Below are 13,164 nucleotides of genomic sequence, written 5' to 3'. Positions count from 1 at the left end.
AGGGGGGGGGGGTGGGGGGGGCGGAATCTTTGCTGTTTCAAGGGCCCCTGCAGCACCCAGGCAGTGTGAATCAGTTACGACCCTGCCTTTAAGTGAATGGTAAAACTCAACCTGTAGTATTAATAGCACTACAGCAAAAACAGCTTCCTGCCTGCACCTTTGTTCTGAAACAGCAGGCATGTCACGTATGCCTGCGTGGCAGAGCTTTGTGGGATAACCAAGTCCCTTTTGAATAAGTAGACTTGGATGCCGGAATGAGCTTGGCTGCCTTGGCACAGTGTTTTCCTATGCTAACACATCCTCTAAACAGAGCCAGTTAGCCAATGCTCCTGCAGGTACTCTGCTTTTGGTACCCATGCTTGCTCACTGGCAAGGCTTGGGCATGTCTGAATCAATCTCCTTGCAGACTTTCTCTGGGAGTCTTACTTGGCTTGTGTGTAAGTGGTTATGCTGTAAATACCTACTTGTACAAATCAGTACAGCTCCTCTGACTAGGTAAACTAACTAGTGTAGCCTGCTGTTATTTAGCTTTCAGACTTGCTGATGGGCAGGAATTTTCTGTGTCACAGAGTGTGCTGGGGAGCATGGAGATGAGCTCCACCTTCCAAACCAGAACAAATCACAAGGTCTACAGAAAGGGGCATCTGAAGTGGATCAATTTGTTGAATTTGTGGGAACTGTAGAAACACCCATTCTGTCCCATCTCCTCCAATACATTGCAGGCCTCTGTCCCTTCAGGTCACAAGTTGTCACTGCTGGCAATGCTGTACAGGCATTTTTCTACTGAGGTGTGCAGTGATAGCTAATGGGATACATGTTTTTGCTATCCCTAAGGCATCCAGCATGAGGCATAAACGTACAGCAGTATTTTAACCTCAGCAGCCATGTGCCTTTTCCCCCTTATAACACCTCCCCACCTACCTCACTTTTGCTGGCCACTGTGGAAGCAACAGCCCCTGACTTTGGGCGATGTTTGAGTGCAGATAGATGTTTGGTGGTTAGGACAACCTTTGCTGCATGAATGTTGTGCCCTATTTCTTGCAGCAAGCCTGATGGGTTTGTCTTCCAGGTCAAATCTGGGCCACAGGCCAACAGGAGTACACTGCAGTTAACACTAAATGGATTCAACATGAAGACTGAGAACGTTGCACCAATCTGACAGCATTGCACCAAAATTAATTAGATCCTTTTTTGTACATCATTTCTACACTTCAGGTCTCACTTAATGATTTCAGCTGAAAGTGAAAACAATTTAAAGCAAATGAGCACATCAGTAGCTCCTCCTTCTGTCATCGTGGCAGAACATGAGCATGTATCAAATTGAGAAAGTCCAGCAAGCTACCTGCCAGGAAAGCTTTTTCCAATTATCAGATAAATCCCTCTTACTGAAAGTACGGAATGTTTAAGATTGCATCCAATCAATGGTAATAAGAAAAGGAAAGCAAGCCCAGCAACCTGAACAAATAAATTAATAGTTTTAAGATTCTACTGAAGGTTCCAGCCTCTACTCAGATTATGAAGATGAATCACTTGTTTTTGTCAGATTTCTCATTTTTACTGTATATAAAACCCACCAGCTGGTCTGGGTCATAAAACAAATATGAATGTTTGTTATGAGCCAGCTGACATTGGCAAGGGTATGAGAGTTAAATCCTGTGACCTTCTGAAGGTTGAAATACAATAAACTACAGATTAATTGGCATTCCAAAACAAAAGCATTTTCAAAAGTACAGATGACCCTATCGTGCCTATGTTCATCTTTGCTGTTGTAATGCTCTAGGACTTTTTTTCGAGGAAGCGTATGTATTTATACTTTGTAGAGTATAAAAAGCACTATATTTTTATAGGCAGAGAATGTAAAGCAAATACATTTATATTTTCCTAGAATATAAGATGAATTTATACAATATTCCATAAATAAGTTTTAAATATAGTAAAATTTCATGCCCTGGTTGTATGATGGAGAAGATGGCCAGTGGGGATAAAGTTCCGTGTATAAATTCAAAGCAAACTGTAGTGGCAGCTGCTCAGAAAAAAGCAGGTTGGGCTCTTTGCTACCAGAGGTGCTTGCTCTGAATTGCAGTAATAGCAGAAGGGGCCTGTGTCCTGGGACCTTTTGTGAGTACTGCCTTTCTCTTTGTGTCCTGGTGAGCTACCAGCCAGCACGAGGAGAAGGTTGTTGGGAAGTTCCTGAGCTCCAGCTTGGGACAAACCACTGCTAGATAATAAGCTGACCAAGAAGTTTGCATGGGACTGACAGCGGGCAGCATGGGTCACACACAAATTAAAGCAAACCTCCACATTTGAAAACATAAGAAAATTACATTTATGCTAGGTTAACTAAGAGTGAGTATCCCTGCTGGGACAGAGCTGTGTCATTCTTAATATGCATTATAGCTTTAAAAAAACAAACATCAGGGAAGTAGAAGTTTGGTTTTCTACCATTTATGTGTCTGGGATCTTGTTTCCAGCACCAACACAAAACTTGCTTTGTATTAGCCAAGTTTCCCATATATATATACACATACATGCAGAGTGTGTATGTGTAACTTTTTTTTGTCTTGATAAGGATTTTTATGTATTCATTTCTTTATCAATCTAAACATGATCAAGTCCCTGCTCACCGTATTTGGGAGCATTATGTTTATCGTTGTGAGCTTGATGATTTTAATAGTGAACTTTGGCAAATCTTGAGTTTTGACCATACATGTATTTTGGGGTATTTTATTACTCGGGAAAATCCATCTGTTGCGACTGAGGGAAGGTGAATATTTTTAATTGTCAATGTCATGAAGTTACAGGCTGGCTAAGAAAGTGAGTTACACTTCTTGCCTAGGAATAAGCATGAGACATCTAGAAATCAGAAGATTTTTCTCAAGGAAAAACAGAAAGTATTATGAAGCTGTTGGTGCTCCATGAAAATATGTGCTGTAGCATCTCGGCTCTCTCTGCAACCATACATTCATTTTCACTCCTTATTACTCTAGCATCCGTACAGAACTGCCTTGCTTGCTGCCACCTAGTTATAACTCCAGCCATAATGGATTTGCTGTGGCTGCCAGTACAAATAACTGTTTGTGCCAAACAGTGTTAGCATCTGTTTGCTGCACAACAGCACGCTATTTCTCTTTGATCCCTTTCCATCTTGTAATATTCCAGCCCACCCACTTCTGTCTAGTCACAAGTCCTCGCTGCTCTCCAACCAGCAGCACGAGCACAATTCAGTAATTTATGGTCCCAAGGCTCGAGCTCTTGTTCTTGTTGCAGTAAGAAGTCACAAGGTCAAGAAAACCCACCCATGCTACTGTGTGTGCAGAATCTAATCACCGTGAGTCTAGAATTAGCTGTCAACTCTAGCTGAATGCTTCAATTTTTCTTTTGTCCTCTACACGCCTATGGCTACTCTATTATTTATAATGATGACCAGCAACACTTTCTACATGAAAGAAGTTAAATTGTTGCACAGTTCAGTGGCCAAACATATTCTGTCCATGTAACTTTTTTTTTTCCTTATTCAGCAGCTCTGCTTACGCTGTGTGAGAGAAGAATCTAACATCAAGTTTTCCATATTGAGGCAATGTTTTATAATCAACTGAGCAGATTTAATCATGCATGTAAAATTACAGGATTTTGTACAGTTTTTAGGTTATATTGCAATAATATTATCTGATTTACGTTTTAAGAACTTGCTCAGAGCCTTTTACCTTTTCAAAGACTAGCCCTCTCTGTCAGCACAGTGTGGAACTTGCTGAGACTTCACTGCAGGAAGATAAAACATCCCAGAAGTACTGTAAAGCACAGGCTTATTCAGCTCCACAATGACATTTTGATTAGGTTTGAAATTTTTTGTCCTAAAAATACAGAGTGTTCTTCTGGCATGTAGTATGTAGATCTACATTATCAGCTTACTTCTAGTTTATAATTGTTGGTAGGTCTTACAGAGAAAGACTCCTAGTAACATGGAAGATCCAAGTCTTTGGTCAGTCTGATTTAAAGTGAAGATTTGAACCATATCCCAGTGGAAGTCAGTGTTTTCTATCAGAGTTGTTCCATTTTACGTAAATAATTATTTTGCCCAAAGAGAGTTGCTGATCATGCACCTGTACAGAATGGACACAGGATGTCATCTTTCAAAGTTGTGTGGAATCAGGCAGAGCAGAGGCTTGAGCCCAAGCCTGCAAAGCTCCATGCTTTGGTGTAAGCTTTCCAGATTTGCACAGAAACTCCATCCTAAGAAAGTTGTTTGACAAGAGCTGTCCTTGAAGCTAGCAAGTCTGTACCTCTGTTTTCTCCCTCACCCCTGGAATTTTCATCAAATAATATTGTTGAAGCAGAAAATTTATTTTTATTGAAAAATTTCAAGCCAACTGTAATCAACACTGCATCTACTGAGCAAGGGTAAAGGTTACTTTAGTACAACTGCCTCCTAGGAATCTTAGATAAAAGTCAGAGATGGCCCAGAATGATGTGGAAAATTATGTGTGATAAGGGACAAAAAAGTTTATCTTACTGTGGCAGTTGAAGTGAGGGGTGAACTCATGTCACCTTAGTTCTCTACTTTCCGTACTTAAAACTGTGAGAATTTACAATTCTTACTTTCATCAGAAGAGCTACAGCAAGCCCATCTGACCTTTTTTTCAGCTGTGAGGGTAATGCGCTTTGACGGCTGCAGTGGTGTAAGTTCCACAGGCTGCTGTAGGAACAGCCCTCTTAAGGTTAGTTTGGTAAAAGTATAGTCAGGGTTATGCATGATGTGCTCTAAAATCTAATACACATCGATGCAGGAGGAACTTCCAGTTTGAGTTCTGCATTAGGAATATTTGAGAAAAACAAAAGACGCAGAAAGGGTCCTTGCTCTGAATTGTCTGGCCATAATGCAACCACCACCACAAGCTTAGGGTTTAGTAGCTGCTGTTCAACAGGGAGTCGTGATGTGCACGTTTTCTGATTTGTTTTCTGCCAGAGTATAGATTTGCTAAATTAGGCCTTCTGTAAGCTCCTACAACTTTTGGGATTATTTCCCTCCCCCACCCCCCGACCCAGTCTCTTGTGTCTCAGCACCACTGAATGAACTTTCTGGTCTAATCTTGTTTGAATCAACACTGTTGATGGATCCGGGTCCAGGCTCTCTTCTCCTTGTGTTCTGGGACACAGAGATGTTCTCCTTGGTTTTGTAAGATTAGATCAGACTGCAGTAGATCTATTGCACATACTTAAGCAAAATGAATTTCATGTGCTTTTTGACAGTGTTTACAACGCCTATGATTTTTATCATGGCTGTGGTTTTCTTAAAGCTCCAGCATCTCGGATTTATGTAAGATTTTTAACTTTCATAGAACAGAAAACCGTTTTGGCTAACAAAGCTGCAGAGACATGCAAAGGTGAATTCTAAAAGCTACAGCATAGAAGGAATAAAAAGACTACAATTTCATGATTTATGGGAGATTGTAATGCAAGATTTTTGAATAGTTAAGAATTGGGAATACTTCTTCTCCTTTTTAAATGTCTTTCAGTCTGCTATTTAATTTTATCTTGTGCCTTTTCCTTTCTCTAAATTTGTTTCTTATTTAAATACTTGTTTCTCTTCCTTTCTCTGCCTTTTTTTCTGTACATGCTTTTAATGTTTTCTTCTAGAAGTTATTTCTGTAGTCTTTCTGTCTCGTTAATCCCTTCCCTCCCTTCTTCCTCCTCTTTGATGTTTGTGCTGTGGTCTTCATCTGTTTCCCAACAGACTTCCCTTAACTCTCATTGCACGATAAAGCAGTGGGCTAGTTAGCCCACAAATGAGGTTTTCCCTCTATTCCTTGTATAAATCCCCGAAGCACAGGCAGATAGTGCTTCAGAGACTGGATGTTTCCCTTTGCTGCTGCATGCAGAGCTAATGGAGCAGTGCAGCCCGGAGAAGGACTATAACATAAGAAGCCTACGGGTGCGGTGCTGCTGCCCTGCTTCCAGCACGTCTTCAGGCTAATGCTAGGGGTTTAATTTGTATAACTCACTCTGCTCCTCATATCGAAGCTTTATCCCCTCATGAAACTGCTCTTCAGAGAATATTTCAAAAACCTGTTCTATAAAAAGCCTGGTGACTCAATCGGTAATATATGTAAGTCAGAAAGGCGGCTCCCAAGGTTGAGCGAGATGAGGCATGTGAAGGGGACCTAGGGGCGTTGGTCCCATTGCCACTGGGGCTTGCGTGGGCTCAGAGAGACCGAGTCGTTCAGGGCTTCATCCTTCCTGACAGTGTGAGCACTTCGGCTCCGATCCAGGATTGCGTTTAATTTCTCAGCAAGTGCATACTCTCAAAATGAAGCCCCTGTGTTTGTACTCAGTGTAAGGACTTTTTCAGTCACAACTGGAAGCAAAGGCATAGGGCTAATGGCCCAAGGTTTCTTATTTCGAGTGCTGTTCCAGGACTGTGCACCATTGTATGATTTCGGGCAAGACATTTCTCTCCTGATTTCTCCCCACACAGACTTACTGACTGTAGCTGGGTGATGACGATTAAAGCAATTAATGTTTGTACAGCATTTTGAATGTTAAAAGCCGTTATATAACTAAGTGTTACTATTTGGGGATGTGCTGCAGCGCAGCTGAGCTCGGTGCGAGCAATTGGGATGTTAGGGGAGGGCACTACAACCCAGAAGCAACGGGGCACGGGGCTGGCCGCACAGCCCTCCTGAAGGGCCTTACTGTTGTTGAGTCACAGTCTGGGGGAAAATGTGCCCTTTAGCTCACTCTACTGATGCATTAATTTAATGAATCAGCTGACGTGACACCAACATGGAGGTAAAGAGAGTTCCTCTAATGTGGGAGAACATTCTGTAGAGAGGGTTATACTGTTTCTATACATTGAGTACCACTAAGATGCAATTTTTTTTTTATGCAATTATGAAAACAAAGTTTGGAGATGAATTCATCTGGCAGTCAAGTAATTCTGTAACCATGAACTATGGATTATATATTATATGACTATTAAGAGTTTATAAGGTCTTTATTTATCAAAATAAATTTGCTGTTTCTCATGGGGGTTTTTGCAATTTTTCTTTTTTATTTGGCACTGGAGACAAATCCATACAAGGTCAATTAAAAAAGAACTTTTTCAACATTGGACTTCAGGGGCATCAACAGAAAAAAACAAAACAAAACCCACATGGTACACACCTGATAAGAAAGCTGCTTTCTACTGATGAGCTCCAGAGTCTTTGTGGTGGGGTTGTGTTAGCTTATAATGTGTCTGGACTAATCATGATCTAAGGGAAGGAGTAATTATGGTACTAGCTGCTGTGGAAGTTGTAGTTCATGTTGGCATGCTGCAGTTTGTACAAAAAGGGCCTGTGTTTTGTGGCTTTTCTGTGAATATTGAAATTAGTAACTAGCTGAACATGGTAGCCCACATTATAATGCAGTTGATAAAGCATCGGTGCCAAAGCAGGCATCTTGCCAAACCTGCTTCTACCAGCTCTGTGTTCGTTTGGGAGGGAGACCTGGTGGCACAGAGTTGAACAACTTCCTAAATTTTGCTGTCTTTAAAATTAGTGAGAATCAACAGGATGGTTAAATCCCTGAAAACATAATCAAGGCTATGTAGTCTGATGGCAAGTTTTAAACAGGAATATCGTTATTGGGTCAGTTACTTTGTTTGGAATATGTGTGATAAGCCAAGGGACCTCCTGGATGGAGAACATGGAGATGCTCCAAGCTCAGCAGGCTTGCCGTGGTTTCAGATCAGAGATTCCTGTGAAAATGATACGAAGTCTTCAAAATTGACATCACGCTAGGAGTAAGTTTCACTGGGTAAGTTACATGTAGTAGCTAGGGAGGTTGCAGAGAAGGAAAAGAATTGGAAAGGAAAAATCCCTTGGTTTCATTGCTATTAATGCTTTGACTTAAGCTGGCAGTCCTGCATCTCCCTGCTGCCATAGGAAAGCCTGCTTTTGAAGTGGGATTTTGTAGCCTTGTGTCCACACAAAACATTTTCTGGCAGAGTGTTCCCAGGGATGAGGTGAAGGCTGCTATGTGCAATCTCCTCTTTTTCACCACATCAGTCATTTCTCTGCACACGGACTTTGGTTTTGGTTGCTGTCCCTATAGTTGTGACCTTTATCAGACCAGTTTGTTCATTAAATGAACGATTGTTTCCTTAAACTAGTTTAACTTCCAAAATAGTTTAAAGGAGCCCATAAAAGCTGAGTCAAGATTTTAAGTTCTCTCTGTTTTTATTAATCTGCTTTTTGAACATTTTCTGCATTGAATGCTATATCCTTTTTACTTTTAATTTGACAAATGTTGCAATGTGACAAACACATGAACACTGGTCACAGGAATGTTTGAAAAATACAGTGGATTTTTCATTTAATTATCTTCTTTCCGCCTGTAGCTGTAGCCCTCTTGACCTCTGCGTTAACTGCACCATATATTTTGTTGTTTGATAATATGCTCCTTGAGGCAGGGATCTTGCTTGTCAGATTTATAAATCAGCAATTACATGGGTTGCGTACTGTAAATAATATAGAAGAAGCTGCATATAGGGAACTTGAGTAAATACATTCAGCAGATCATGTTCACTGTGTCCATGGATTCCTTCTGGATAGAACTTGCTTTGCCCTTCATTAGATTAATAACTTAATTAAGCCATCAGCTACATCATTTCTACGCTCGTAATTTTAGACTCTCTGAGGGTCATGTCAGTCTGTCACTAGCAGAAGTAGCTCAACAGAAGTGAACCCAATACCTTCTGCTTTGCCAAAACCAAATCATTTCCCTGCTTGGCTTTTATGAGAAGTTAGAGAGCTCACAGGAGAAATAAACAACTGAAACATGCTGTTGGGATAATGGTCAAATTCTTTCTCTGCTAAGTCTCCTACACTTGATTTTGTGGTTTTGTTGTAGTTACTGGTGACTTCCAGTAAGAGTCCTAATAGCTTAGCAGACAGTAATCAGGCTCCGAGTTTATTTGTAGAGCTGCTTGCCTCATTGCAGAAAAGCAGTCAGCCTTTCTGTAGGGAGGGCTGAAGAGGCTGGGAATGATCTCAGCTCTAAGGCTGTTTTGATGGCTGGTTGCATTGACAAAAACACCTGTGTTCCAGCTCTGCTTTAATAGTCTCTTGTCTTCATACTTTATTTTGCTTATCTCCTTTCCCTGCCACTTTCACTTGAATAGGATATATTTCATTTTGAGTCCAGAGCTGCCGTGTGCTGTTTCAGTGCCTGCTGTGCTCTGCCCAAAGGTGGGCCACCTGGCAGAGAAGGGGGGAGTTGAGCCCTCTCAGGCATCCTGAACTCACCTAGCTGCCTGTTTGCAAAGCACCTTGAGAAACTCAGATGAAAGCAGGTGCTGTTATATTTTATTCTCCCTACTCCCTTGAGGATCTGGTAATTGCATGTTTGTTTTTCTTCCCTTTTGATTTATGTTCCCTTTTGTTGCTGTGTTTCTGACAGATCCTCCTGACTGGGTTCCAGATGAAGTCTGCAGCTACTGCACTGCGTGCAAGGCTCCTTTCACAGTCATTCGCAGGAAACACCACTGTCGGAGCTGTGGCAAGGTAATGACTCAGTTGAACATGTGAGAAACTATCTGCCAAAGAGAACAGCAAATTTATGCATAGCACAGAAACTCAGCTGCACAGCAAAATGTGTGTGCTTGGCCAGGGTTTTCAAGTCACAAGTGTTTTTGTATGTCTTGGCTGTCAACTGCTCAGCTTATGTTTAGAAAGTGGGGGGGTGACTCTTATACATCGATAAGCATTTGTCTTCTAAAAAGCAGAACCCCCTGTTGAGATCCTGGAACAAACACCCTGAATCGAGAGTTGCTCTTGGCTACTGCTCTGAGCTTTAACGAGCCACAGCAGCCTGCACTGCGAGGGGGGATGCACAGCTCAGCTGCAGGGACGGCGTGTCCCTTTGCTTTCTTTCTTTGCAGGAGAACTGTGGTGTGTAGGGCTGCTGCTTTGCAAGTTTGTGGGGGAGGAAAAGGGAGCGAGGGAGAATAAAGCAGTCGTGTGCCTCCGGAAGCCAGAAATCTTCTGCAATCCCATTTTACTTGCTTGCTGCTGTACAAGTTAAAAAGGAAGAGGGTAGAGAAGCTGGTTTTGTTATCTTTATAGTGGACTTGCAGGAGTAGGAACTTTGGAGATAGTCACAAATATTCCCCTAGTCTTTCTTTAAAGCCAGTGGAGAAAGAGGTTTCTTTTCATCTCTGGTGGAGCTGCCTTCCCCTGTGACCTGCAGACACAGACAGGCCTGCCTTGGCCAATGTCAGTGCTTGGGCACCTGCATCAGAGAGGTTAAGCACAGTCAGGTCAATTGGTCATCGGGTTATGAATTGCCTGCAGAGGCCTTTCACTTGCTGTGCTGAGGGAGGTTGGTGCTGTCGATTCACAAGAGCCCAGCGTGTACAGCCTTCTCTCCCCTCTTGAAATTAATTTTGTCCCATCCAGTTCTTCAAAGGAACTAAAGTGAAATCTCCCTCTTGTTTTTCAGATCTTCTGTTCCCGCTGTTCGTCCCACTCTGCTCCATTACCTCGTTATGGTCAGATGAAGCCTGTCCGTGTTTGCACTCACTGTTACATGTTCCATGTCACTCCTTTCTATAGTGACAAAGCTGGTATCTGACATATTAAACTACTGGTGTGTCTTCTGGAGTCTTACACGGACTGATATATTTGACCTAAGCCAAGAACTAACTTGAAAGAGGGACCCCGTGAGGGCATGTAGGCTTTGACATCCATTATTATAAATTTTGTACAGACAGTTTTTATTGCATTTTACTAAGCTGCTAAAGGGAAGTGTGAAGTGTCTGTAGCTCTAAGGCTACAGTACAGTCTTCCATAAATTTATAACATTAATGTTACGATGCCATATGCAGAACAAATGCACTGTGTGGAAGGAAATAGGGCTCAGAGAATTGAACGAGCATTGCTGCTTATCTTACATGCTAGGAACAGAGTAGCCGGTTAACTAGTCCATCCCAGCAAATCAATCCCAAAGCTCGGACGCTTCTGTGCTCACTAGAATACCAGCATGGCTGTGGATGTCAGTGCTCTCCCTCCTGCTGCGGTTTAACTTTCCCATTACTAGATTTGCGCTACCTATGCTAGGATTAATTAAAATAAAACTATTTCAAATCCACATTCGATATTTACAAAGGCAACATTTTCTGTGAATCACATAGGAAGCACTGAGGATCCCAAAGCAGTATATTTCCGTTGCCTTTCATTTACTGAGCAGAGCAATAACTCCAAGTTGTCTTCTAAAAATGAAATTTTACAACTTCCAGTTCCATATTTTGGAGTTTTGGAAGTATTTATAATCTGCATCATTTATGCTAAATCCTGTTAATAAAATTATAACACAGAGCTTTGGTTTCTATATCAGCATTTAGAACTGAACAAACTTCAGAGGAAATGGTTACCAAATGGATGAATTAATATTAAAATACATATTTTTGAAAGTTTAGCAGCAAAATTCAGTAGATGTGATGAATTATTTCTCCCATACTGAGTTTTTTAAATGGTTTTTAAAAGGCAAATACATAACGATATATTCCAAAGGTCCTACAGAATGGTCAACCAGAGAAGGGTACTTGTTGTCCACATTTGGCAGAGTAACTGTGTAAAATATTGCATACTGTTACTTCACTCATGCTAACAACTCAGAAGATGTTTGTATTTATTTGAAACACCAGGGATCAATTTTTATCTCCAGTTAGAGAGGAAAGAAGTAAGACTCTCCTGGATTCATGCTATGATCGTGCACAAACTATCTGCAGTAAGAGCTCCCTGAGCACTGAGGTTTCAAAGGCGTTTGGACATGCTTTGAGTTAGCCACATGAAAAGCAAGAAAGTGTGTGCTGTGGTTACAGAGGAAACGAGATCAAGAGCTCTTTGCTGTATCCCCTTTCCTGACTCGCAGTGTTACGCACTGTGTTTCAAAGTGATAAATACAAATAAAGGATGAGGAAGTTGTTTGCGATATCATGCTCAAGAAAGGTCGTCATTCAAAATGATAAAGCAAAACTGGGCAGTGTTGATTTTTTTTTTAATTTATTTTTGGGGGACATTCCCTTTTTCAAGTGGTTTAATATTCAGTGTTAATGAGCCATATAAGGGTACAACAGTTTGGCACTACTGTCGTTTTGAATCAGATGAAACAGCTTTACTTAGTTTATGTGTAATGCACAAGCCTTATGATGCTGTTTGTAGACAATGTCAGCTATGATGTGTTATCCTCACCTTATTTATATTTTATTATTATTATTATTTCCCTGAAATCCTCCCCGTGGAATCCTTGAATTGGAGTGTCGGCATTCACCAGAGTTTGGAAAGGCATGGGTGTGGGTGATTGGTGGGAGGTGGGTAATGTGGTGCAAGCAATGATACTTATTCAGGCTTAAATCTCAGGCTTCACATTGCAATGATTATTGCAGTTTTATTTTTAGAAAAAAAAACCAACAAATTTAATGCTTCTTTTATAGGATAAAAAATACAACAAACTTCAATTGTGAAATAAATATGCACAAAAAGTTGCTTCTGTGAAAAAAAATCTTATTTAATGGACTGAATATTTATTCAAGCTTGTTTTTATTTTGTAAATGCTGTAATTCAGAATCATTTCCATAAATATGATATTTAAAGATCTCAGACACTATAGTTTCTTATGTAAATACAGACTCCTATTTCTCTTACTGAAAAGCACAATGACTATATCAATACTAATATACATTTGCCTCAAGGAAGACTTTCATCTTGTAATCTCTTCAGATAATTAAAGTGTCAGGACTTTCTACTTCCATGTGCTGGATTGCTCTTTCATTTTGGGGTCTGTTTACATGGAGTGACAGCTGCCATCCTGTCGAACAAACTGGCCTTAGGTCTTTCTTACTTTTGCAAATAACATGAAAGAAAACGAGTTTAAATTTGAAAATGGAAGTTGCCCATACGGAGAAGGGGGGGTAGATCAAAGCTGGAGTACTAGCCTGTCACTTAACGTTGCCTTGTGCTATCCCTTGCCACCGGCTGAAAATCTCCCTTCCCGAAGTATCTTGTGTCACTGGCCACTTCGCACATCAGGCATATCTTATCTGCCTGTGTCACATCTGAATAATTTTTTCTGTGGGTGATACAAATCTGCAATGAAAGCAGTGCTCCTTGGATCTACCTGCACACT

General features: G+C 41.0%; 1 protein-coding gene across 3 annotated transcripts in view; it reads left to right on the top strand.

The window, feature by feature from the left end:
* Positions 1-11,106, top strand: part of ZFYVE28 (zinc finger, FYVE domain containing 28) — an 83,419-nt gene extending 72,313 nt beyond the window's left edge. For 2 of the 3 annotated variants that reach the window (XM_009328798.1, XM_009328796.1), the window contains 2 exons: positions 9,439-9,542; positions 10,480-10,611. In XM_009328798.1, coding sequence (XP_009327073.1) covers positions 9,439-9,542; positions 10,480-10,611 — 236 coding nt within the window. Of the gene's footprint in view, positions 1-9,438; positions 9,543-10,479 lie in introns of all 3 variants that reach the window. The other variant, XM_009328797.1, reaches the window with a different exon arrangement.
* The last annotated feature ends 2,058 nt before the right edge of the window (positions 11,107-13,164 follow it).

The sequence above is a fragment of the Pygoscelis adeliae genome, unplaced genomic scaffold (genome assembly GCF_000699105.1).
Source record: "Pygoscelis adeliae isolate BGI_AS28 unplaced genomic scaffold, ASM69910v1 Scaffold66, whole genome shotgun sequence".
In the NCBI taxonomy this organism is placed as follows: Eukaryota; Metazoa; Chordata; class Aves; order Sphenisciformes; family Spheniscidae; genus Pygoscelis; species Pygoscelis adeliae.
The sequence above is the reverse complement of the archived record's forward strand: the minus strand, read 5'-3'. Positions and strand labels throughout refer to the sequence as shown.